This window comes from Podarcis pityusensis (assembly GCF_964106645.2).
Source record: "Podarcis pityusensis genome assembly, chromosome: 2".
In the NCBI taxonomy this organism is placed as follows: domain Eukaryota; kingdom Metazoa; phylum Chordata; class Lepidosauria; order Squamata; family Lacertidae; genus Podarcis; species Podarcis pityusensis.
The window spans coordinates 105,592,081-105,616,487 of NC_138029.1; the positions used below are offsets into that span (position 1 = coordinate 105,592,081).

Genomic DNA, 24,407 nt, shown 5'->3' on the forward strand with positions numbered 1-24,407 from the left:
GGGTCCCTTTACCTTTACAGAGATACCTTTAGGACCAAAATAATAGGTGCAGTTACCCCCCAAAACTATCACCTCCCCACCAGCAAGATTCACGCGTAAGAGCACTCTCCCTCCCTGTGGTTTCCAGAAACCAGTACAGTGGTCCCTCGAGTTACAAACGCCTCAGGTTACAAACGCTTCATGTTACAAACTCTGCTAACCTGGAAGAGTTACCTCGAGTTGAGAACTTTGCCCCAGGATGAGAATGGAAATTGTGTGCCGGCGGCACAGCGGCAGCCAGAGGCCCCATTAGCAAAAGCACGCCTCTAGTTTCAGGTTAAGAACGGACCTCTGGAATGAATTAAGTTTGTAACTAGAGGTACCACTGTCTTCACAATCATTGTTGCCTCCAACTGGAGGGCCTTCCCAGTAGTGGCGCCTTCCCTGTGGAACGCCCTCCCATCAGATGTCAAGGAAATAAACAACTATTTGACTTTTAAAAGACATCTGAAGGGAGCCCTGTTTAGGGAAGTTTTTAATGTTTGATGCTTTATCGTTTTCAGTTGGGAGCTGCCCAGAGTGGCTGGGGAAACCCAGCCAGATGGGCGGGGTATGAATAAATTATTATTATTATTATTATTATTATTAGGAGGAGGAGGAGGAGGCAGAGCACAGGTGCCATGGCTAGTAGCTATTGATAGCTTTAACCTACGAGATGGCAGTGAAGGCTGCTAAGAAGTCATACTTTTCGGCCTCCATTGCATCCGCTAGCTCTCGCCCAGCACAATTATTTAGTATAATCAGGTCTTTAACGTCCCTTGAGGGACAGCCAAATTTAAATAACAATTTGACACACAGCTGTGAGGCATTTGCAAGCTTTTTTGCGGAGAAAGTCTTGTTGCTCCGCCATGACCTCCCGGCCAATTTGAATACAATAAAGGAACTGGAGGCCCCTCGACTGTCCTCGGGTCCAGTATTGGACCACTTCGACCGGATATCCCCAGCCGATGTGGACAGACTCCTCCGAGCTGGAAAGCCCACCACCTGTCCTCTCGACCCGTGCCCGTCTTGGCTGATTAGAGCATGTCCAGACGAGGTGCGGGCCCTCCTGGGGGATATCATCAATTTGTCCCTTGGCACGGGGACATTCCCAGGGGAACTGAAGGAGGCAGTGGTGCGCCCGCTCTTAAAGAAAACATCATTAGATCCTTTAGATCTATCCAATTACCGCCCGGTTTCGAATCTTCCGTTCCTGGGTAAGGTGATTGAGAGAGCGGTTGCTGAACAGCTTGGTGGGTTTCTGGATGAAACATCGGCTCTGGATCCATTCCAGTCCGGCTTCCGCGCTGGTCATGGGACCGAGACGGCTCTGGTTGCCCTAACAGATGATCTTCGTAGACAGCTGGATCGAGGCGGGTCGGGGCTGCTGATTCTTCTAGATCTGTCAGCAGCTTTCGACATGGTCGATCATGAACTTCTGGACCACCGCCTTGCCGACGTGGGGATCCAGGGCACAGTCCTTCAATGGCTGCGCTCGTTTCTCTCTGGTCGGGGACAGAGGGTGGCGCTTGGAGGGGAATTGTCATCGCGCCACTCCTTGGTGTGTGGAGTACCTCAGGGTGCAATACTCTCCCCGATGCTTTTCAACATCTTTATGCGCCCCCTCGCCCAGCTTGTTCGGAGTTTTGGGCTGGGTTGCCATCAGTATGCCGATGACACCCAACTCTATCTGTTGATGGATGGCCATCCTGACTCGGCCCCAGACACACTGACCAGATGTTTGGAAGCTGTGGCTGGATGGTTACGTGGGAGCCGGTTGAAGCTAAATCCTTCGAAGACAGAGGTCCTGTGGCTGGGACGGGGCGATATGGGATTGGGGGGACAACTCCCATCTCTTGCGGGGGCGCAATTAGTGCCAGCACCGTCCGTTAAGAGTTTGGGTGTAATCTTCGACACCTCCCTTTCCATGGAGGCGCAGATTGCAGCTATAACAAAGGCGGCATTTTCCCATCTCCGCCAAGCTAAGCAGTTGGCTCCTTACCTCTCTCGCCCTGACCTAGCCACTGTGATCCATGCGACGGTCACCTCCAGACTGGATTATTGTAACTCGCTCTACGTGGGGCTGCCCTTGAGACTGACCCAGAAACTCCAGCGGGTGCAGAATGCTGCAGCGAGACTCCTTACGGGGTCTTCGCTGCGAGACCACATTCATCCGGTGCTATACCAGCTGCACTGGCTCCCGGTGGAGTACAGGATCAGGTTTAAGGTGCTGGTTTTAACCTTTAAAGCCCTATACGGCCTAGGACCCTCGTACCTACGGGACCGCCTCTCCTGGTATGCCCCACAGAGAAACTTACGGTCTTCGAATAAAAACATCTTGAAGGTCCCAGGCCACAGAGAAGTTAGGCTGGCCTCAACTAGAGCCAGGGCTTTTTCGGCTGTGGCTCCGATCTGGTGGAACACTCTGTCACAAGAGACCAGGGCCCTGCGGGACTTGACATCTTTCCGCAGGGCCTGCAAGACAGAGCTGTTCCACCAGGCCTTTGGCCAGGGCACAGCCTGACTCCCTCCCTCGGCAATCTTCGCGGAGCTCTGGCCCAATAGTTGCCAGTGGCTTGAATTAATTAATTTTATAACGAATGATTTTAGACTGTTGTTTATGCTGTACTTTTGTACTGTTTTATTGTTGTTAGCCGCCCTGAGCCCGGCTTCGGCTGGGGAGGGCGGGATATAAATAAAATTTATTATTATTTATTATTATTATTATTTATCCTTGCCTAATCCTCTTTTGAAGCCATCCAAGTAAGTGGCTATCCCTGCAGGAGGGAGTTCCATAGATTAACTATGTTCTGCATAAAGGGTGTCTGTGTCCTGAATCTTACACCATTCACATTAGATGTCTACAAGTTCCGGTGCTGTAAAAGAAGGAGAACAACTTTTACAGGCAGTGACCATTTCAGGCACATCTGATGGGTGCGCAACCGCACACATGCACGTTGCGCTGAACCCGGAAGTGGCCCAACAATGTCACAGAAAAGGGTGGGGCAGGGGCAGAATGGGGCGTTTGCAGGCTTTTTCAATGGTGTTTAAAATACAGTGGTACCTCGGGTTAAGTACTTAATTCGTTCTGGAGGTCCGTTCTTAACCTGAAACTGTTCTTAACCTGAAGCACCACTTTAGCTAATGGGGCCTCCTGCTGCTGCTGCGCTGCCGGAGCACGATTTCTGTTCTCATCCTGAAGCAAAGTTCTTAACCTGAGGTAATATTTGTGGGTTAGCGGAGTCCGTAACCTGAAGGGTATGTAACCTGAAGCGTATGTAACCCGAGGTACCACTGTATATGCCATTTCACTTAACAGTGTGGTGACTTGGAACGTAATTGGTAGTTGCCTGTGCTTTCATTATGAGGTGGCTGACGACTGCTCTGCCACCTCCCTCTTCTCCTCACCCCCTTGCTGACTGTAAAATTGTTTGCGGGAGATTGTGAAGCTGAGAAAACAGTGGCATCTGTTAAGACCACCTCCTAAGTTTCTGATAGAGGTGAGCTTTCTTGAATTGAGGGCTTCCGGATTCTCAGCTTAGCCGTGACAACACTGTACTAAGCCCGTTGGCAACGGACGGGACGAAGATGGGCCTCGCTGTGCGAGCGGAAAACCACATTACCGTTTGCGCCTTGGCAAGAGAAAGAGGGCAGTGATGTGGTTTAGTGCTGGGGAGGATTAAGTGCTGTTTGGGTCCTGTAGAGAAGAATAGGATCTGGATTAGATCGACCTTTGGAGTGATCCAGCAGGGCTCTTCTACTATTTTTGGGAGGAACACAAAGAGGTTTAAAGACTCTCTCAAGGCAAAGCTTTGAAAATGTAGTATAAACACTGACAACTGGGAAATACTGGCCTGGGAGTACTCCAATTGGAGAACTATGTACGAAAGGGAGAAATGTGCTAAGAGTAAGGCTTATGTCCCCACTGTGGAAGGACGTGTGGATCCAGAATTGGCCTCCACAGTACCTTATGGACTTACTGTTAAAACTGTGTTCATGGAAGACAATTTTACTCAGCCACGAGTGATCGAAGAAGAAGAAGAAGGGAGGAACACACAGCTTTCAAAGGGAAAGGGAGGAAGACCAGACAGGTTACAAAGCAGCAAGGCAATGCAGGATACCCTTTCTGATGCATTTTAAAGACAGATTATTTAAAATTTTAAAAAAAAATAATTAAGGACAGCCAAGTGCTCCTGTTTTGGAATGGTATGATAGCGGAGGAATGCTCTGCTTCTGGAGATGGCAGGAGGGGAGAATGTATTTCACAACTAATGTTGAATGTATTTTAATCTTTATATAACATTTATATACCTGCAGAGAGAGGAATTTAGCCCTCGGCTGTTTTGCATTTAATAAGACGTTTAAATAAATCAATAAATGAGAAACCATGGGATTATGTGCAATCTGAATTATTAAAAAGAACAATAAATATATAACACACACACCACACCCAGCGTGACCACATTATTTCGCAACCTGAGATAGAAAATCCCACAAGTGTCACTCCTTGGGAGTAAAAGTTCAGCAATAATAAATTTAAAAAAAAAACCTTTTGCCGTCCCTTTCATGACCCCTCAAAACTGGCTGCCTGAGGCAGTCACCTTTGTCTAATGTATGGAAGTGAGAGCTGGACCACAAAGAAGGCTGATCGCCGAAGAATTGATGCTTTTGAATTCTGGTGCTGGAGGAGACTCTTGAGAGTCCCATGGACTGCAAGAAGATCAAACCTCTCCATTCTGAAGGAAATCAGCCCTGAGTGCTCACTGGAAGGACAGACCCTGAAGCTGAGGCTCCAATACTTTGGCCACCTCATGAGAAGAGAAGACTCCCTGGAAAAGACCCTGATGTTGGGAAAGATGGAGGGCACAAGGAGAAGGGGACGACAGAGGACGAGATGGTTGGACAGTGTTCTCGAAGCTACCAGTATGAGTTTGACCAAACTGCGGGAGGCAGTGGAAGACAGGAGTGCGTGGCGTACTCTGGTCCATGGGGTCACGAAGAGTCGGACACGACTAAACGACTAAGCAACAAGGGACGGTACTGACCGGCTGTGAGCAGAGATCCATCTTGGTAGGCACCCTGTTTTGAGAAGTATGGCACTGTAGAGACAAAGGTGTGGTGCTTAGAATGTCAGGCTAGGACTCAGGAGACCCAGGTTTGAATCCCTGCTCAGCCATGAAGTTCACTGGGTAACCTGGGACTACTCACTTGTTCTCAGCTTAATGTATCATTCTGGATTGTTTGAAGATTACAGTGGAATAGATAATTATAGCTGTCACCTTGAGCTTCTAAGAGAAAGGGTGGGAAATCAATACAATCATAATAAACTCACTTCCCCATTGTTTGCCACTCAAGAGTCATTCACACAGCAAAATAATGTCCTTCTCTCTGTCTCTGTCTCGCAAAGATAAACAGCAACCGAAAATCCTCTTATTTATAGTACTTAGCTCTATAGCTCTCAATTTTTCATCTTCCCAATCTCATCCCATTTGTGCATCATTTCATTATTTGTTCTTTTTCAAAGTCTGCATGAAAATTCATATGTAGTTTCATGCAAATTTCTCCTACTACATGCAAGTGTTATGCGTGATTTTGCCTAAAATATGCATTCGGCGAGCAGTTATTTCAGGGCACATGTGTTTGTTGCAGAACTACACTGCCAAATTTGGACAAGTGTGAATTTCAAAGGGTTAGGTGTGTCTTTGGTTCACACAGGTTGAGGAAGTATAAACTGCGTGAATATGTTTTAAAGTGCAAAGTGGCTTAATCTTTCCCTCTCCCTGCTCTACAGCTGCTATTTTTATCGTTCAATTAGATGCCTTGTTAAATCAAGACCACTGGCCTTTTTTTGCTTTCAACAGGTCGGCTCGCGACATTTGACAAGCTTCTGGACATTTTTCGTTACGTTGGAACGAAAAGATGAGAGTGACAGGTAAGAAAAGAGGCCCTTTTTTTTTTCCTGAGGCAAAAATGCCTCAGGACATTTTCTTTATATTCTCACATACCTCACCTTGGTGTCAGTTTCTCACCCGTTGTCAGGTACAACATAGCAGAAAGTTCAGCAAGGAAAATGGGGTGGGGGCAGGTAACACCATCCCCGGGGCAACCCTACAAATGTTGGAAGATTTAGGACAGACAAGCAGACAAAAGAAAGTATCTCTTCACACAGTGCATAGATAAACTATAGAATCTGCTCCTGCAAGAGGTAGTGATGGTCAATAACCTTCATGGCTTTAAAGGAGAATTGGACAAATTAGCAGAGATTCCTGCATTGCAGAAGGTTGGACTAGAGTTGGGTCCCTTCCAACTCTAAGCTTCTATGATTCTTCTCGGCCCATTATACCTGAAGGAGCGTCTCCACCTCCATCGTTCAGCCCGGACACTGAGGTCCAGCGCTGAGGGCCATCTGATGGTTCCCTCGCTGCGAGAAGCCAAGTTACAGGGAACCAGGCAGAGGGCCTTCTCGGTAGTGGCACCCGCCCTGAAGGCAGCCCTGTTTAGGGAAGCTTTTAATGTTTAATAAGTTATTGTATTTTAGTGTTTTGTTGGAAGCCACTCAGAGTGGCTGGGGAAACCCAGCCAGATGGGCAGGGTATAAATAATAAATTATTATTATTATTATTATTATTATTATTATTATTATTATGGCACATAAGAATAACCAGGAAGGCAATGCCATAGTCAAGAGGCAGTAATGCTTCCAAACATCAGTTGCTGGAAACCACAGGAGGGAGGTGTGCTCTTGTATTAGGCTCTGAAACACCATCATAAAACCAGTTGCTGGGACTCACAAGTGGGGAAAACACTGTTCCACTCATGGCCTGCTTGCATGCTTTCCATGGGCATTGGGTTGGCCACTTTGAGAATAAGATGCTGGACTAGACGGGCATTTAGCCTGATCCAGCAGAATTCTTATTATGTTCTTATTATGTTGAAAGCCAGCTACATCTAACTATGGGGACATGCGCAGATGGCCAGGAACAAAAACAAAACCCGCCACCCTCTAGACAATGCAGCCTTTATAGCCAAGGCACCATTTCGTTCTCCAAAGAGATCAGCGCTCCATCCATTACTACAAACTTCAAATCTCCATCAAAGCATCGTCTGGGCGTTGTGGTGGATCTAAATGCCCGTTGTCCATAGCGTTTAGTTTTTATATTATGTTGGAAGCCCAGAGTGGCTGGGGCAACCCAGTCAGATGGGTGGGGAATAAATAATAATAATAATAATAATAATAATAATAATAATAATAATAATGCTGCCCTTGTGGACAAAGTATCACTTCTTCTTTTTTTAAAAAAAATTTACGATTTTCAATTTTATACATTTCAATAATTTTACAATCATTTTAAGATTTCAAAACTCGGCTTCCTTCCCCCTCTTTCTGCGGTTCCTTAAATTTATTTTTTTTTAATATGTTTTCTGCATATTCCAAATTATCTTAACTTAATCATTTCTTCATCTTTAGATGTATACGCTTATAAACCTGCAGGTTATTACAGTAATCCTGCCAACGTTCTTATCTGTTTACAATTTGTTTGTAAATATTGAATAAACCATTTCCATTCTTCTATTATTATTATTTTTTAAAATGTTATCTTGATTTCTTATTTTTCTGGTAAGTTTTGCCATTTCTGCGTATTCCAAAGGTTTTTGTAACCATTCCTTCTTTTGTCGGGATTTCTTCTTCTTTCCATTTTTGAGCAAATAACATTCTTGCCTCTGTAGCTGCAGATGAAGTGTGACTTCTTCCCTAGTTAGGGCCCTTTACGATTTCACAATGGGCAAATATAAATCCTTCGTTAAATCAAACCTCCTCTGCAACAGGAATGTGCCCCAGCAAGCTCCTCATTGTGAGTGGTGGCTCCTTGATTTAGTTCATTGTCTCAACTTTTGAGACCCACCCAGAGAGTGGGAACTAGCTGGTCCAGCAGCCGATGACTTCTGAATGACTACCATTTTATGAAGACTTGCACTGTCATCCAGCTTTTAAGCTGGACTGATTTGCAGACTTGGGTTGGGCTCTTTGCTTGTTTGCTCAGGAACGCACCTGGCCTCATCCTTCTGCCTTGCCGCCGGCAGTCTGTCCACCTGCTCTGCTCCTACCTTCCACCTGACCCCCCGTCTCCCTTCTGACTCAGGTTTGCTGCGAATCCTGGCTGTGGTGTTCACCTTGGCCACAACTTGGCTTTTTGTCAACACCTATTTCAACCACACTGGCATGAAATCCATCAGCCTGAGGAGCTGGCTGGGTGAGTAAGTTGTGATTGTAACCAGAGCACTTTTCCCCCTCCTGCTGAGCTTTCCCTCCTTTACACCTGAGAGAGCAGCCAGAGGGCAAAGATCTCTCTTGCAGCTTCCCACACCTCCAAAATTGAAAACAGGCCCAAGATCTTCACCTGATAGTTCCGTGGGGTTGCCAGGTCACAACCCGAAGGAAGCACGTGTGTTGTTTCCTTTGAGAGCCACAAAGCAGAATTCAGGTGGGATTTTTGTCTTTGGGGGCATCACCACTTCCCAGCAGCCCCAGCCAGAGTACTGGGTTGTTGGAAGCTGTCTGTTATGTACTGAGTTGAATAGGATCCAAAATGCAGCAGTCTGATTGGTCCTAGAACAATAGGATCCAGAAGGCAGCAGTCTGATTGGTCCACAGGAGCCACCCAATCCAGCTCCAGGTGAAAGTGAATCCGCAACCTGATTGGCCTACAGGAGAATCCCGGAATTAGCCAATCACGTGGGGCCCATTGTGTAAATAATGTATATAAAGCAGACATTCTGGGGGAACTTCCATTCCTCCTCACCACTATGAGCTGAATAAAGAGCATGAAATCCATTCTCGACTCCGAGTATATTTCCCTGTCCTACACAAAGCAGGCTTGTCCATGAGGCAAGGCTGGGGCAGCTGCCGTTTCTGCTGAGCTCTTGGGAGCTCTCACTGAAATCTCACAAGATCTCACGCACTCTGCGAGATCTCGCCAGAACCCGCTGTCGTCCTCATTGCTTTTGCAAGCGCCACCATACAACCCCGGTAAGGGGGATGGCAGTGGGGCAGCACCTTCCCATCTCACCTCAGGTGGCGAAACGGGATGCGCCACCCTGGTCCTACCAGGTCCCAGCTAAAATGAATGGGGCCGGTTGCGGCTGTTCCCCTGGTCCCATTCATTTCAGTGTGTCTTCAATAAGATAATTCCCCAGAGGATTGTGTGTAAGGGCCGAGAACAGACAAGGGGGACATTTGAGCCTCCGGATATTACTGAACTACACTTCCCATGATCCCTGGCCATTGGCCATGCTTGCAGGGGCTGATGGGAGTTGTAGTTCAGAACACCTCGAGTGCCAAAATTTCCCCACACCTGGCCTAGAACAAGGCTAAGCCAGCAACGGCGAACATTATTGTGCCAAATTCATGATGAGTACACTTGAGTGTTCAAGGAAACCAGCGAGGAAGACCGGGAGAGTGGGGGCTTTTCTTTTCTCGTCACACATTTGTTGCTACCTTGTATAAATATCTGCATGAAACAACCAAGACTTTTCATTCTGCTTTTGTTTCCTTGCCATCTCTGCAGGTAGCGGAGTGAAGCCAACCAGTGAGTACATTGCCTTTGTGTTCAACTCCGTTGTATAACCTGATATTTATTAACAGTTCTCTGGAACTCAGGGTGAAGGATGAATATATACAACTGTCTCAAGACTATGTAGAGCAGAGTACATAACCATATAGATGTCAACTTCATGTGGATGCCTAGCTGGACATTGAGGACTTACATTAATTTATGTATATGTTTAACTTCAGATGCATTTACTCATAGTTACTCTGTCTGCAATGGGAACTAATGGTGTGTTCCACCTGACTATTAGTCTTTTTCCTTTTTATTTTTTTCTAATAATCCTCTCACCCCTTCCTTTCCTCTGCTAAATATGCACATTAAAAAATATTTTTTAAAAAAATGATATTAGTGCTGTGATGCAAACTGCAGGTTGGATTTTCTTTTTCCTTGTCAGAAAAGCACATTGTCCGGCATAAATGCGGCAACCAAAGACCCTGCCCCAGCCACAGTTTCGCCTTCAGAATCACTAGCGGCGCAGCCAATGTGGTCGGACCTTCCATGTGCTTTGACGATGTTAAGTAAGTTCTGTGCAGTGGTGCAAGCACATTATGCACCACCATGTGTCCATGCTTCATGCAGTAGCCTGTGCTGGCCTGGGTGGCTTTAAAAGAGGGTGGGGCAAATTCATGGAAGAGAAGGCTGTCTTCTGCCCTCACCGTGAGAGGCAGCATGCCAGTCTGAATGCCAGTTGATGGAAATCCCAGGTGGTTTTTTAATGGGCACCAGACACTGTGAGAACAGGATAGTGAGCCAGATGGGCCTTTGGCCTGACCTCGGATTGCCATACGCCTGGAATTTCCTGGGCATAGCTGGAATACAAGAGAGAGCCAGTGTGGTGTAGTGGTTAAGAGCGATAGACTCATAATCTGGGGAACCGGGTTCGCGTCTCCGCTCCTCCACATGCAGCTGCTGGGTGACCTTGGGCCAGTCACACTTCTCTGAAGTCTCTCAGCCTCACTCACCTCACAGAGTGTTTGTTGTGGGGGAGGAAGGGAAAGGAGAATGTTAGCCGCTTGGAGACTTCTTCGGGTAGTGATAAAGCGGGATATCAAATCCAAACTCTTCTTCCTCTTCTTTGTAAGCTCAACAACTTTGCCCCCCCCCCCACAAAGCGCAAGAACTTTTGTCTCCGCATTTTCACTTTTTGAAACATGGCAAACCTACCTGGCCCAGCAGAGCTTTTCTTCCAGTAATAAGATTTTTATTAAAGTTTCCCATACTGCAAAAAGATAAGAGCTACAAAAAATACAGGTAGAACAAACAGAAGGTGGAGTCCTCTCTTAAAGGTTGTTCTTAGGCCTTGCCACCCACGGAAAGGAGGAGTTCACCTGGGATATTTCCTTTCTCCTCCCAGCCTCTCATCCTAGATGACTGACATTTCCCCGCCTCCCACCCAGGGCTCTCCATCAACCATCTACTGCCCCCTTGAGTACACAGTCCAGCAGGACTTTCTGTATAGCCCTATATGCCTAATTCCCCCTCCCTTTCTTCCTCTTCTTCTTCTTTTACAGGGTGTTAAGCAGCATAAAAAATAACGTTGGTCGGGGTATAAACATTGCGCTTGTCAATGGTGAGTTGTTGTTTTTTTACAATTCCTGGAAATTGTAGTTTGTTAAGGGTCTGGGATATGTAGCTCTGTGAGGCGGGTCGCCTAACAATTTTCAGCACCCTTAACAAACGACCCTTCCCAGGGTTCTTTGGGGGGGAAACCAGGACTGTTAAAGTGGCAGAAGTGTGCTTCAACTTCCTGGTGTCGATGTGACCTGACACTTCCTACTGTGTCAGGAACTCAGGTGTCTCTTTGGGATACCTGTTAACTTCAGAAGTGGAAATCGTAGTTTTGCAGGGAGGGGAGTGGTAGGGGGTCTTTAGCAGAGGATGCTAAGCACTCCACGCAATTGCAATTCTCCAGATTCTTTGATGGAATCCATAAGTGGTGCAAAGCACGTTCAGATCCTACAGACTGGACCTGTTTAGCAATGGCACACAGCACTGCCCTTGTAGGGCTGTACCACCTCTCAAACCATGGGGGAGATTGCCTGCTTGAATGTGCCTCCACATCAGAGCCACCATGTAGCTGGAAACCTTGACATTGACATTGGCTCTCTTAGAGGACCAATAAGAGGACCATGTCCGTTTCCTGTCCGCAAAAAGCAGCAGGTTCTAACCCTTTAGGTGTCCCCATCCTGGCTCTGCCAGATTCCAACTCCCATTGGTCCCAACCAGCACAGCCAACAATCAGGGATGGTGGGAGTTCTAGTCCGGTGTTATCTAAAGGGCCACCGGCACTTTATTCCTGCTGTAAAGCAAGGGTGTTTACTAATGACTGGTCATCCACCAACTGTGGTGGTCCAGGCTTAATTAGGAAACAGGACATTTCCCAGGGATTCAGCCCATCTAAATGGCATGCAGTGGCATAGTGTAGCAGGGACCAGGAGGGGCAGGGGCCCCGGGCACAAAATTCTGAGGGGATGCAACTCGGCTCCCTCACATAGGCTCCAGCTTCCGCAGAGATCCCTGGCCTGGCCCAGCGAAGGCAGCAGAGCAGCACAGGCCCACGATGAGTGGGCCCAAACAGAGCAAGGTGAGCAATGTCTAACCCCAGTGTAGCCCGGCCCACTGCTCCTCTCAGTAGGTACTGGGGGGATTTGCCCATCAAGGGCCACAGTGGCTGGCTGGGCTCCCCCCTGTGTAGGCAGGCAGCACAGTACAGCCCTGCTTGGCTCCGGGAGGGGGGGCACTGCGGCAGCAGCTTGCCTGCCACGGGTGCTGACAATCCATGCTATGCCACTGGCCTTCTGATATGGAAACCCTGTCCTCTAGCCCAAAGCATGCCAATATTATTAATTTGAATGACATTTTGCATCTTCTCAGAAGAACCCTCCTTTACACTTTTTTTTTTTTTTTTTTTTTAGGGGAGGGGTAGAACACATATTTTAAAAGCTGAATATATTGAATGTTACTTTAGCTTGATCTGCAGGCACATGCAGTAGGGGAAAGTCCATAACTGTACCTGGGGATCTCTGCAGCCTCAGCTGCCAGACAGTTGACTGATGCTGGGATAGGGTGGGGTTTGGTATCCAGAAGGTGAACAATGTTTTTGGTGTCTGGCAGCTCAGTGCGAAACCGGTTTTCAAGAAGCTCCAGTCTAGCCAACTCTTCTTGTTTGCAGTTCTCAGTTCCTGGAGCAAAAAATAAATAAAATAAATCATTCCAAACTATTTCATTGTCCCTTCTCCCTTCTCACTCTGGAGCGAATGGTTTGCGTTCCATCCGGGTGGTCCACAATGACGCTCCACTCCACACACCCTTTTCCAATCTAGGCTGATGTGGAAGTTGAGCACTGGAACACGGATGGAAGCATGCCTCTCCTTTCTTGTGCAATAAAACTGAGCCGATCCCTTCTTCTCATAAAATTTAAAGATAAGTGCTTTGACCTTGAGAAAATGGCATGGCATCTGGCAGGCGCAATGGGAAGTGGGCACCATTCAGGTCTGAAGGAAAACGTGTCCAGTGAGCTGCAGCTAACACAAACACCCTTCTGTGTGTTACTTGGCATTGTGTACTTTGCACAAAGGAAGCAGCAGGCAGGCCACGAGAGGCAACTGCAAATGCTGTTAATGTAAAGGAGAATGTCTTTTAGACCATCCTTTATGGACCTTGGGTTGCCCTGGTTTGTAATGACTTCTTTCCTGTTCATCCATTTACAGTGGTACCTCTGGTTAAGAACTTAATTGGTTCTGGAGGTCTGTTCTTAACCTGAAACTGTTCTTAACCTGAGGTACCACTTTAGCTAATGGGGCCTCCCGCTGCTGCCATGCCGCCGGAGCACGATTTCTGTTCTCATCCTGAAGCAAAGTTCTTAACCCGAGGTAATATTTCTGGGTTAGGGGAGTCTGTAACCTGAAGCGTATGTAACCTGAAGCGTATGTAACCCGAGGTACCACTGTATTGAGTCTCAGCAGGCAGCTCCCCTTGAACCTGGCGAACAATGGCTGCTTCTGGGAAGTCAAGACCCCCCAGGGCAGTCCTCCTGCTGAGAGGATAGATCAGGGGAACCCTGCCCTGCCCTGTGGGCCAGATCCTTATTGTATTTATTTATTCGACAAAACGTGCATACTGCTTGACGGTGTTGGTGGTGAGCCCTCTGAATGGTTTACAACAATATAAAATAAAACATGGGGAAATTATCAATGAAAGTCCAGTTTAAAAACAGGTATTTAAAGCGTTCAAAAGATGGCTAAAACCAACAGTCGCTAAAAAGAAATAAAACACATGACACTTGCCCGAACAAAAATGTTTTAAACAGGCACCAGAAAGAATACAGCAATGGCACTTGCCCGGTGTCCCCAGGCAGGGAGTTCTAAAGTGTGGGTGATGTGCACTCAGAGATGGATTTCTTACAAATGCAGAAGGGGCAGTAGGTGATGCGTTTAACGATACCAGTTCTGCAGATCGAAGTGGTCAAGCGGGTATATACTATCCTGCATCCTGCGGGCCCTTTGGCAACCTTGAGAGGTGGGTGGCACAACCCATCTGTCAATCACCGGACTAGTGGATTGCCTCGCCCACATGTCAAAATTCATTGCGCAACACTTTCCAGGCGCTTGAGAACCGCAGCGCAAGAGGCTTTCCTGCTCCTGGAGCACCAAGCAGTTTGCACTGAAGGTAAAGGTAAAGGGACCCCTGACCATTAGGTCCAGTCGTGGCCAACTCTGGGGTTGCAACTCTCATCTCACTTTATTGGTTGAGAGGGCCGGCATACAGCTTCTGGATCATGTGGCCAGCATGACTAAGCTGCTTCTGGCGAACCAGAGCAGCGCACAGAAACACCATTTACCTTCCCGCCAGAGTGGTACCTATTTATCTACTTGCACTTTGACATGCTTTCGAACTGCTAGGTTGGCAGGAGCAGGGACCGAGCAACGGGAGCTCACCCCATCGCGGAGATTCAAACCGCCAACCTTCTGATCAGCATGTCCTAGGCTCTGTGCTTTAACCCACAGTGCTACCCGAAACCGTTGCCAAAACAGTGGGGAGACTTGCAGGACGTCAAGCTCCTGACTATTCCTTCATAGTCATATTTGTACCTGCCCCAGGCCTGAACCCCACATACGATATCAGTTGTGGGGTGGGTGGGTATGATTTAGGGAGAAAGACCTGCTGGGCCAAATGGGGAGGCCTGGTGGGCCAAGCTGCCTAGCTCAGTTGGGTAGAGCATGGTGCTGATTGCGCCAAGGTCATGAGTTTGATCCACATACAGACCCCCTGCATTGCCCCCCCCCCCGGTTGGACTAGATTACTCTTGGAGTCCCTTCAAACTCTGTGCTTCTATGATTCTATTATTCTAAGTCTGGCCGTGGGCCAGAGGTTTCCCCAACCCTGTTATAGAGGCTAACAGGAGAGTCATCTCATGCATGAGTTTCATTTATTTATTGATATGCAGCATTGATGATGGTGGTGGTGGTGATTAATTGAATTTACCAGTATATACCGCCCTATACCCGCAGGTCTGAGGGTGGATCATAGAATATAAAACCACAAAGCACATGATCAAAATAAAAACAACAACCCAATAACTCCCCCCTAAACACATTTTGGCGGGACGCGGGAGGCTCTGTGGGTTAAACCACAGAGCCTAGGACTTGCCGATCAGAAGGTTGGCAGTTCGAATCCCCATGACGGGGTGAGCTCCCGTTGCTCAGTCCCTGCCCCTGCCAACCTAGCAGTTCGAAAGCACGTCAAAGTGCAAGTAGATAAATAGGTACCGCTCTGGCAGGAAGGTAAACGGCGTTTCCGTGCACTGCTCTGGTTCGCCAGAAGCAGCTTAGTGATGCTGGCCACATGACCCGGAAGCTGTACGCCGGCTCCCTCGGCCAATAAAGCGAGATGAGCGCCGCAACCCCAGAGTCGGTCACGACTGGACCTAATGGTCAGGGGTCCCTTTACCTTTTACTAAACACATTTTAGAAGGGCATAGGATGTCAATCAAATCAACCAAAGGCCTGGTTGAAGAGAAATGTTTTTGCCCGGCGCCTAACGGTATATAATGAAGGTGCCAGGTGAACATCCCTAGGGAGAGCATTCCACAGACGGGGAGCCACTGCAGAGAAGGCCCGTTCTTGTGCTGCCACTCTCTGGACCTCCTGAGGAGGAAGCACATGAATGAGGGCCTCAGAAGATGATCTCAGGGTTCGGGTAGGTTCATATGGAAAGAGGCGGTCCTTGAGGTATTGCGGTCCTGAACCGTTTAATGCATTATAGGTCAACAAGTCCTCTTGACAGTTTAATAAAGCAACACAACAGTGTGTCAATATCGCATCAAACAAAAAGTATATTAAAGCAATGCAACAACAGCAACAAAGACGGAACACCAAGTAGTCAGTCTAAGAAAGGTCAAAGCCTCCTGTCAAGCAGCCTGTAAACTTAAAAAATAAAACACTACTTGCTCTTGAAGATTGGAATGGAGACAGAAGGTCCTTTGTTTGGTGCTTTGAGGTTGCAAAATATCACAGGGAACAGGGGAGGATGAGAGCACAGTAAAGCAGTGTCTTTGAAGATTGCCACGCTGACATTGGCTGCGTGTGAACCATGCATTTAAAACACACGGCGTCCCCCAAAGAATCCTGGGAGCACTTCGTTTACCCAGAGCTACGGTTCCCAGCACTCTTAGCAAACCATTGTTTCCTGGATTCTTTGGGCGAAGCTGTGACAGCCGAAGTGGTAAAGTGAACGTTAAGAGGAACGTCTAATGCTAAGAGCAGTTCAAACAGTGGTGCGTGTTACCTTTGAGCAGTGGGAGCTCTGAGCTGTCGAGGTCAGAAAAGGCTCACCTGGTGGAGCATAAGAACTACGACGCTTGCTTCCTGGCAGATGTGTCTCAACTGCTTACCGGGAGGGAGAGGGTGAAGCAGTGAGGCCAATGCAGGGCGGTTCCACTGGTGGACGTTCTGGATTGCCTCAGCTGGTGCATCTGCACTGTACCGATTACTCTGCCTCCTCACCCCTCTCCTTTCTGGTAAACAGTAGTGACACACCTGCCAGGAAGCTAGTATTAGGGCTCTGCTCTGTCAGGTGAGCCGCTTCTGAGTTCAAGATGTGGAAGTCTTCCGTCAGAGGCTGGACAGCCATCCGCTGGCGATGCTCTACTTCAGCCCTTCCCAACCTTGGGTCCCCAGATGTTGTTGGACTACAACTCCCATCAGCCCTAGCTAGAGGGGCCAGAGGTCAGGGATGATGTAGTCCAACATCAATGTGAGACACACAGTTGCTGTAGCTTTCTTGCATCAAGAAGCAGGTTGCATTAGATGTTTTCTGCATACTAGGATAATCCAGATTAAAAGTTTGTGTTTCAGAAATCTCTTTCTCTTTTTAAAGTGCAATAGTTAATTGAAACCAGGGAACATTTTATTATTTATTCCACTGCTCTAATATATCTGAAGAACAACATGTCTGTATATAAGCATGCTACCTTCAAAGCTGTTTTTTCCATTCCAATATCTAGGAAGCAGTGGACAGCTTCTCAAGACGGCTGCCTTTGACATGTATTCTGGAGGTAGGTCAACCACAGAGTGCCAACCACAGAGTTGACTATATTGACTGCAGAGTGCCAACCGGCAGAATGAATGGACCATCTTTGAGTGGCAAATGTGGGTGTAAGAGCTGAAGGAAATAATTTGTGTCTTTCTCATAGGAAAAGGGAAGAAATTGGGTTCCGTTTGCGTTCAGAGGTGAAGCTTCCTCATTTGCACTTTTTGGAATAATATGCGCAATGAAACACAGCCGTTCTTCCAAATTTGCACTGCTGAGGATTCTGCAATGTGGTCCTTCAGCCAAGCAATGTGCAGTGCACATATACTAGGGTGTAAAGAGCAGGTGCTCGTGAAAATAACATACAAAAAATGTGCATATTGACTGATGAATCCATGGAAGCAAAACCTAGCCTTCTCTGCACTGAAACTACCGAACTTAAAGACACCTGGGTCTCACTGGAACGTGGCATTCCTGGCCAACTTAAGGCCTTTATATCTGTTGCCATCAAGCAGAGAGGATTCTTTAAGATGGAGATACAGTGGTACCTCGGGTTAAGAACTTAATTTGTTCTGGAGGTCCATTCTTAACCTGAAACTGTTCTTAACCTAAGGTACCACTTTAGCTAATGGGGCCTCCCACTACCACCACACCACTACCACACGATTTCTGTTCTCATCCTGAAGCAAAGTTCTTAACCTGAGGTACTATTTCTGGGTTAGTGGAGTCTGTAACCTGAAGCGTCTGTAACCTGAAGCGTCTGTAACCCGAGGTACCACTGTACCGTTTTTTCAGGTTTTCTTTTCCTTTCAGGCAGCTGATGTGACCCAAAGCATAGCATAAGGACCCTTTTTGCATGACATATGGTATATAACACACACACACACACACACACACACACATATATATATATATAATTGTTAAAGTTTGGGAGGCAGCATGGTATAGTGGTTAGAATGTAGGACTAGGGCTGAGGAGACACAAGTTCATATCTCCACTCAGCCATGGGCTAGTTGCAGGTCTCTCATCCCAACCAACCTTACAGGGTTGTTGGAGTCATTAAATGGGGCAGCAAGGAAAACCATGGAGCCCAGTTTGAGCTCCTTGGGCGTAATGTGGGGTATAAATGTGGTAATGATAATGATTCTATGTGGGACTTCCTTTTCTTTAAGAACCTCTGAAAAATAGTGTTCTCTCTTTCTTAATCTGCAGTAGGTTCTGGAGTGTGTGTGTGTGTGTGTTGTGTGTGTGTGTGTACTGAATCACCTCAGAAAGCACCATATATGTGTGCAGTCCTTGTTGGTGTTACATATTCAATGTCTCCTTATTCTGCATGTATCTTGAGAGACCACTAGATGGCAGGATAAGAAAATAGCAAGCCTCACAATTTCTCTTTGATTTCCCTGTTAGATGTCAAGCATCTCTTGGATTTCCTGAAAGCAATTAGTGCAGGTACCATCGTGCTCGTAGCTTCCTACGATGACCCAGCAACAAAGTGAGTGAACTACCGATGTGTGTGGCTTGGATTTCTGGGGTCTTGGGTGTATAACTGCTATACTGCCAGCTGAGCTCTTCAACTGAGAGATCCCGATTTCCAAATCTCCCTGCAAATCCATTTGATGGCCTCAGAAAATCACTGGCCTGTTGCTCTTCATCTCATCTGGATCAGTCATTTTGCTGCTGTTTTCCTCCCACCATTCTTATTTTGTCCAAAAAAAAGTCTTAGGTGTTTTAAGCTTTGTACACCTCTTTGGATAGCGACGCGGGTGGCGCTGTGGGTTAAACCACAGAGCCTAGGACTTGCCGATCAGAAGGTTGGCGGTTCGAATCCCCATGACGGGGTGAGCTCCCGTTGCTCTGTCCCTGCTCCTGCCAACCTAGCAGTTCGAAAGCACGTCAAAGTGCAAGTAGATAAATAGGTACCACTCCGGCGTGAAGGTAAACGGCGTTTCCATGCGCTGCTCTGGTTCTCCAGAAGCGGCTTAGTCATGCTAGCCACATGTACGCCAGCTCCCTCGGCCAATAAAGCAAGATGAGTGCCGCAACCCCACAGTCGGTCACGACTGGACCTAATGGTCAAGGATCCCTTTACCTTTACACCTCTTTGGAATTTTAAAGGGAATGCAAGGTATAACAAATGAATAAATATTCCCCGTCTCTCCAGGCTGAACGATGAAGCACGGAAGTTGTTTGCTGAACTGGGAAGCAGCCACGCTAACAAGCTGGGGTTTCGAGACAACTGGGTGTTTCTTGGAGGGAAGGGGCTCAAAAACAAAAGCCCCTTTGAGCAGGTACCTTCTTGTGAACAGCGGCTGCAATCCGAATAGGCACCTGTGACTATACTGCTTGTATGTTTATCTTTTAGGGATTGGTTTATTAAGCAGACATTTGTGAACCTTCCTTCTCTCGCGACAATCCTGCTCCTTTGCAAGTGGCTTCTCTGCAGGGAAGCAACCTGCACAGTACAGGAAGTGAGCTCCTTCCTTCTCCTGATGGTCACGTGTTTTCCCATAGGATGCCTGCCTCTCCTTCCTGCCTGATGCCCCGCCCCCTGACAGCAACAGATCACTCTGGCCCATTGAACCCAATCTGGGGCTGTCTTTCCCTGGCTCGTCCAATTCTTGAGTTCCTCCAAAAATGCCCCATTTGGCTCTCAAACTTAATCTGTTCCAGAATTCTGTTCCAAAACCAAAGCGTTCCAAAACCAAGGTGCGCTTTCCCATAGAAAGTAATGCAAAATGGATTAATCCGTTCTAGACTTTTAGAAATAAACCCCAAAACAGCCATTTAACATGAATTTTACTATCTAACCAGACCATTGATTCATAAAATGAAAGCAATAAACAATGTACTGCAGTCAAGCAAGCAAGCAATCAGTAGCTGAACTGGGTTCTTCCACACAGTCACAAAAACAAAACAGAAAGAGCCACAAAAAACAAAAATGCAAAATAAATAGCAAAAACAAACAGACCTCAGCATAACACTCAAATTGGAAGCGTAACACTCAAAACGGAGCACGTTTGGCTTCCGAAAAAAGTTTGCAAACCAGAACATTTACTTCCAGGTTTGCAATGTTTGGGTTCCAAGTTGTTTGAGTACCAAGGCGCTTGAGAATCAAGGTACCACTGTAGTGGTCATTATAACCTCCTGCACATCCACTGCACCAATTTGAACATGAGCTATTTGTAGAGCAGATTGGGTCAGCAGCTGCTTGAGAGAAAACCTGGTGAGAGAGATGCGGCCATTTGGCACCTTCTCATTGATGCCCCTCTGAGGTGCTGCATTTTGGACAGGTAGCACGGCAGCCATTTATTCTGAAGCAGAGGGTGTTCTGACCATCCTCCTTCATATTCCAAATGGACAAATCATTTTGCATGTACACACACTGCTAATTATACAAGTATTCAGTCTTCATTCCTATTCTGCCATATGTCAACCTCACTATAACCTGGCACTGTTAAAAACTGTTCTAGGATATGGTGAGTAGGGATAGGGCAGAAATTTTAGTTTGTTTGCATTTTTATGAGAAACTAACTAATTCACACTTCTCGAACCTATATGTAAACTGAATCACGGCTATCCTTCAAAATTCACCCTTCTCCGAATTTTGCAATGCAGCTCTCCAGTATATTTTTTTATTTAAAAAAAACCTACAGAAATGCATTTATTTCAGGGAAAGGGTGCATAAAAATGTTTGTGGAAATAACATATAAAGATGCATCATATTCTGGGCAATCAGAGAGAGAGAGAGAGAGAGAGAGAGAGAGAGAGAGAGAGAGACTACATATCAAAAAAAGCGTTTATTAGGAGAACTTAGCACTAAATGCTGGTGAAATTTCATGAGGATTTCTTTTAAATCATAATACTAATCACAAATTGATGCAGAGATGTGAAGGACTGAATTTAAGTTTGGAGAAACAAGAAACTGAGAGAAACCCAAACTGGCTGATTTGCCTATACTTAGTCACAAGTCAACTTGTGATGCAAGGAAAAATATAGTGGACATGAAGGACGGAGCCTACAGGGAGAATGGTGGCCAAATGCTACTCCCTTTCTCTTAAGTTAGGGTGGAAATTACAGGGATACGGGTTTTGGCAATACATTAGGATAAGCTTCCTTGACGTTATGAACACTTGGGCAGTTGGGAAGACTGCCTCAGGCAGTAGTTTGGAGCAGGCTGGGGAGGATGGGGCTGGGTCACTGCAAGTGACAGTCGAGAACACAAGTCTGTTGCACAGAGCAGAGCCTACACAACTTCGCACCTCTCTTTGGCAGTTTCTATTCCCATATTCCTAGATTAATGCTAAATTTGACAAACAACAGCATGGAAGTGCCCTGAAAGGGTTGGAGGGGGGAGGACTTACTTGCATGCAGAAAGTCCCAGGTTTAACCCTCAACATCTCCAGTTAAAGGATCTTTTTGGGAAGCAGGAACGAGGAAGACCTGCTCTGCCAGTGAGAATAGAAACGAAACACAATAGTACCTTGGTTTAAGAACAGCTTAGTTTGCGAACAAATTGGATTAAGAACGCTGCAAACCCGGAAGTAGGTGTTTTGGTTTGTGAACTTTGCCATGGAAGAAGAACATGTTCCGCTTCCTGTTGAGTGTGTTCCATTTGTAAATTGAGTCCCCCGCTGCTATGGGAAAGCATGCTTTGGTTTAAGAACGCTTTGGTTTAAGAACAGACTTCCGGAACGAATTAAGTTCATAAACCAAGGTACCACTGTATGGAGGTTGACAGACCAATGGTTCGATTCAGTATAAGGCATAGCCATATGTGTAGCTCTCCAGCAGTTGACAATCATATGCAAAAAGCGTAAAGGGGAATTCTTATGTACCAAGCTCATTGCGTATAGTTGACGGACTCTCTCCATTTTACTTTCCACAGCACCTAAAAAATGATAAGGAGAAAAACAAGTATGACGGCTGGCCTGAGCTTCTGGAAATGGAGGGCTGTGTACCTAAGAAGATGGAATGACAATGAGCTAAATTCAGAACAGATACCGGTGGCCCCCAGCTGACTGACTTTTCACTTTGCCTCAGATATGGTGGAACCAATTCGAACAGACTCAACCCTCTGCCCTGTGGGGTTTTGAACACAGAGTGCTCTCTGCCATCCTTCATTTCAGCGCAGGGCCAGCAGGATTTCAGTGCACTGTTGTGTTGCATTAATAATAGATTCTACAGAGGTGAAGAAGTGGATCTGTGAAAGGTATTCAGCAATCAGTTTATGTAATGTCTTTGGAATCAGGTGGGAAGCCAGGACCCTCAAACAGCAACAGCAAACAGCTTGAGAAGAGTTGTTTGAACTGAAGACACACATAATATTTACACACAAGTATGTATATTTATAGAGAGAGAGTCCTCTGCACTGTCGATATGCAGTGAGGCCTGTTTTTATATTAAGTTCTACCTCTAGGGTTGCCATATTCCTAAAAGTGAAAATCCTGGCAAAGTTGTTGAGCATTTTTATTGGGGGGGGGGCGCAACAGTTGAGCTTTGGGGGGGGAACATATCCCCCCAAAAATAAGGTTTTGGGGCTTTTTTTGGATCTTTAAAGCATTAAAAAAGAACCACCCTGCTTGCCATACATCCGGCTTTCCCCAGACGTTTTGCAAATTCATAACTTGGACATATGTCAGCCCTATCTACCTCTACCATAGCAGCAAATCAAAAGTTGGATAGGTCTGTCAATGCATGGCGCCAGAAAACAGCACCCATGGGCAGCTGTCAGGGCCCTTGGCTCACTGGCAGGGCTTCTCACTAATGCCTGTCCCTAGCCCCCTTTTAAAACTGGTAATCCAGTCAGTGTCAGGTGGTGGCTATTTTGTTTTCCCATAGTGCCCCAAAGCAGCACAACACCAGGGGCAGTGTGGGATATGGAATTGACAGCTGCCACCCGAGGAGCCGAGTGCGACTGCTGCTGCCACAGCCCGCAGCCAGGTGAGCCTTAAAAGGCACTTGGCTGAGGGCTCCCTCAAACATGGAGCTTTTGCCCTGCCAGTCGCTGTTGCTGCTGCTGCTGCTGCCATTTCTTTGGCTCAGAAACAAAGCACACACACCCCACACACAACGGCATGGTCGCACAGCTTCCACCACAGCCCCCTGGGCATAGGTTCCTTTGTTTCAAAGCAGTGATTTATTTATTTATTATTTATTGAATATCCCGCTGTTTCTCCGCAATGAGCCCAGGGCAGCAACAGATACACAATTATTATTTTTTAAAGGAAAATGTTTTGAAACAATATTAAAACACACACAAATTACAGTTTTAAAACATTCTAAAAGCAGTTGTGATTAAAGACATACTTCCACCCAAGTTGCCAGGAAGACTGTTCTTCAGACACCCAACTCCTGAGCAAACAGGAGTTTCAAATTCAAGTTAATAGTGATGAAAACAGGTGTACCTCACTAGCGAGGGCATTCCACATCCGGGAAGCCACCACCATAAGGGCCCTGCCATGGGTCAGCGCCAACCAGGCAGCCTTCAATGGCAGCACAACCAACAAGGCCTCAGTGATACTGGGTTGTGTCCAATGTGAGTCCCACTCAAAGCAGGCCCAATGAAATTAATGTACATTAATAGAAATTAATATAGTCTATTAATCTCAGTGAATCTACTCTGAAGGTAGGACTTGTATTAGATACAATACTGTGTGGGTAAGTGAGCAGGGAAGGGAGAAGGCTGTCTTATCAGCATTTGGTTCCCTGATAGGCCACATTGCCAGATATTATATAAAAATGGGGATCTGAGAAGACTGAGCTCTCTATGGTATGTGTGTCTTCAGTCTTCATGTAGTTCGTTCATTATACGGTTAAATCACTCCAATTTTGGGGTTGTTGCTTAACAACAAGAGTAAGTCCTTTTTATAATTTTAGTTTTTCTTGTGTTTAGCGTTGCTATGAAATGTTTGTTCTGTTATACCCTCCTTTCATAAAATCCTTCATTTGTTTGTCTAGATTTACAACTAGTGGTATTGCTGGTAATTTCTGCTTCTTCCATGCGTTCGTTTACATTAGCAGAAGGGGGGGGGGACTTGAGGCCCTCTAGCTGTTATTAGACTCCCATTCCCATCAGTTCCTGGCACTTGGGTCAGTGATGAGCAGGTAAGAGGAGTTGTTGCCCGGCAACAGCTAGAGGGCCATAGGTAGCCCTGCCCCTTGCGGTAGTAGCACAAGCCTGCAGCAGCTGGGCCTGACCAAGCCAAGAGGAGCCCATCCTCTTTCTGTGGTGGCCAGGGCCGGCCTACT

At 46.6% G+C, this 24,407-nt stretch overlaps 1 protein-coding gene across 1 annotated transcript in view; it reads left to right on the forward strand.

The window, feature by feature from the left end:
- FAM3D (FAM3 metabolism regulating signaling molecule D) overlaps window positions 1–24,124 on the forward strand; it is a 43,515-nt gene extending 19,391 nt beyond the window's left edge. The window contains exons 3-11 of the mRNA XM_080995914.1: window positions 5,880–5,950; window positions 8,160–8,270; window positions 9,585–9,605; window positions 10,021–10,144; window positions 11,138–11,196; window positions 17,131–17,181; window positions 18,567–18,651; window positions 19,321–19,447; window positions 22,045–24,124. Of these exons, the coding sequence (XP_080852040.1) occupies window positions 5,938–5,950; window positions 8,160–8,270; window positions 9,585–9,605; window positions 10,021–10,144; window positions 11,138–11,196; window positions 17,131–17,181; window positions 18,567–18,651; window positions 19,321–19,447; window positions 22,045–22,134 (681 nt within the window). The 5' untranslated portion in view covers window positions 5,880–5,937 and the 3' untranslated portion in view covers window positions 22,135–24,124. The remainder of the gene's footprint in view (window positions 1–5,879; window positions 5,951–8,159; window positions 8,271–9,584; window positions 9,606–10,020; window positions 10,145–11,137; window positions 11,197–17,130; window positions 17,182–18,566; window positions 18,652–19,320; window positions 19,448–22,044) is intronic.
- The last annotated feature ends 283 nt before the right edge of the window (window positions 24,125–24,407 follow it).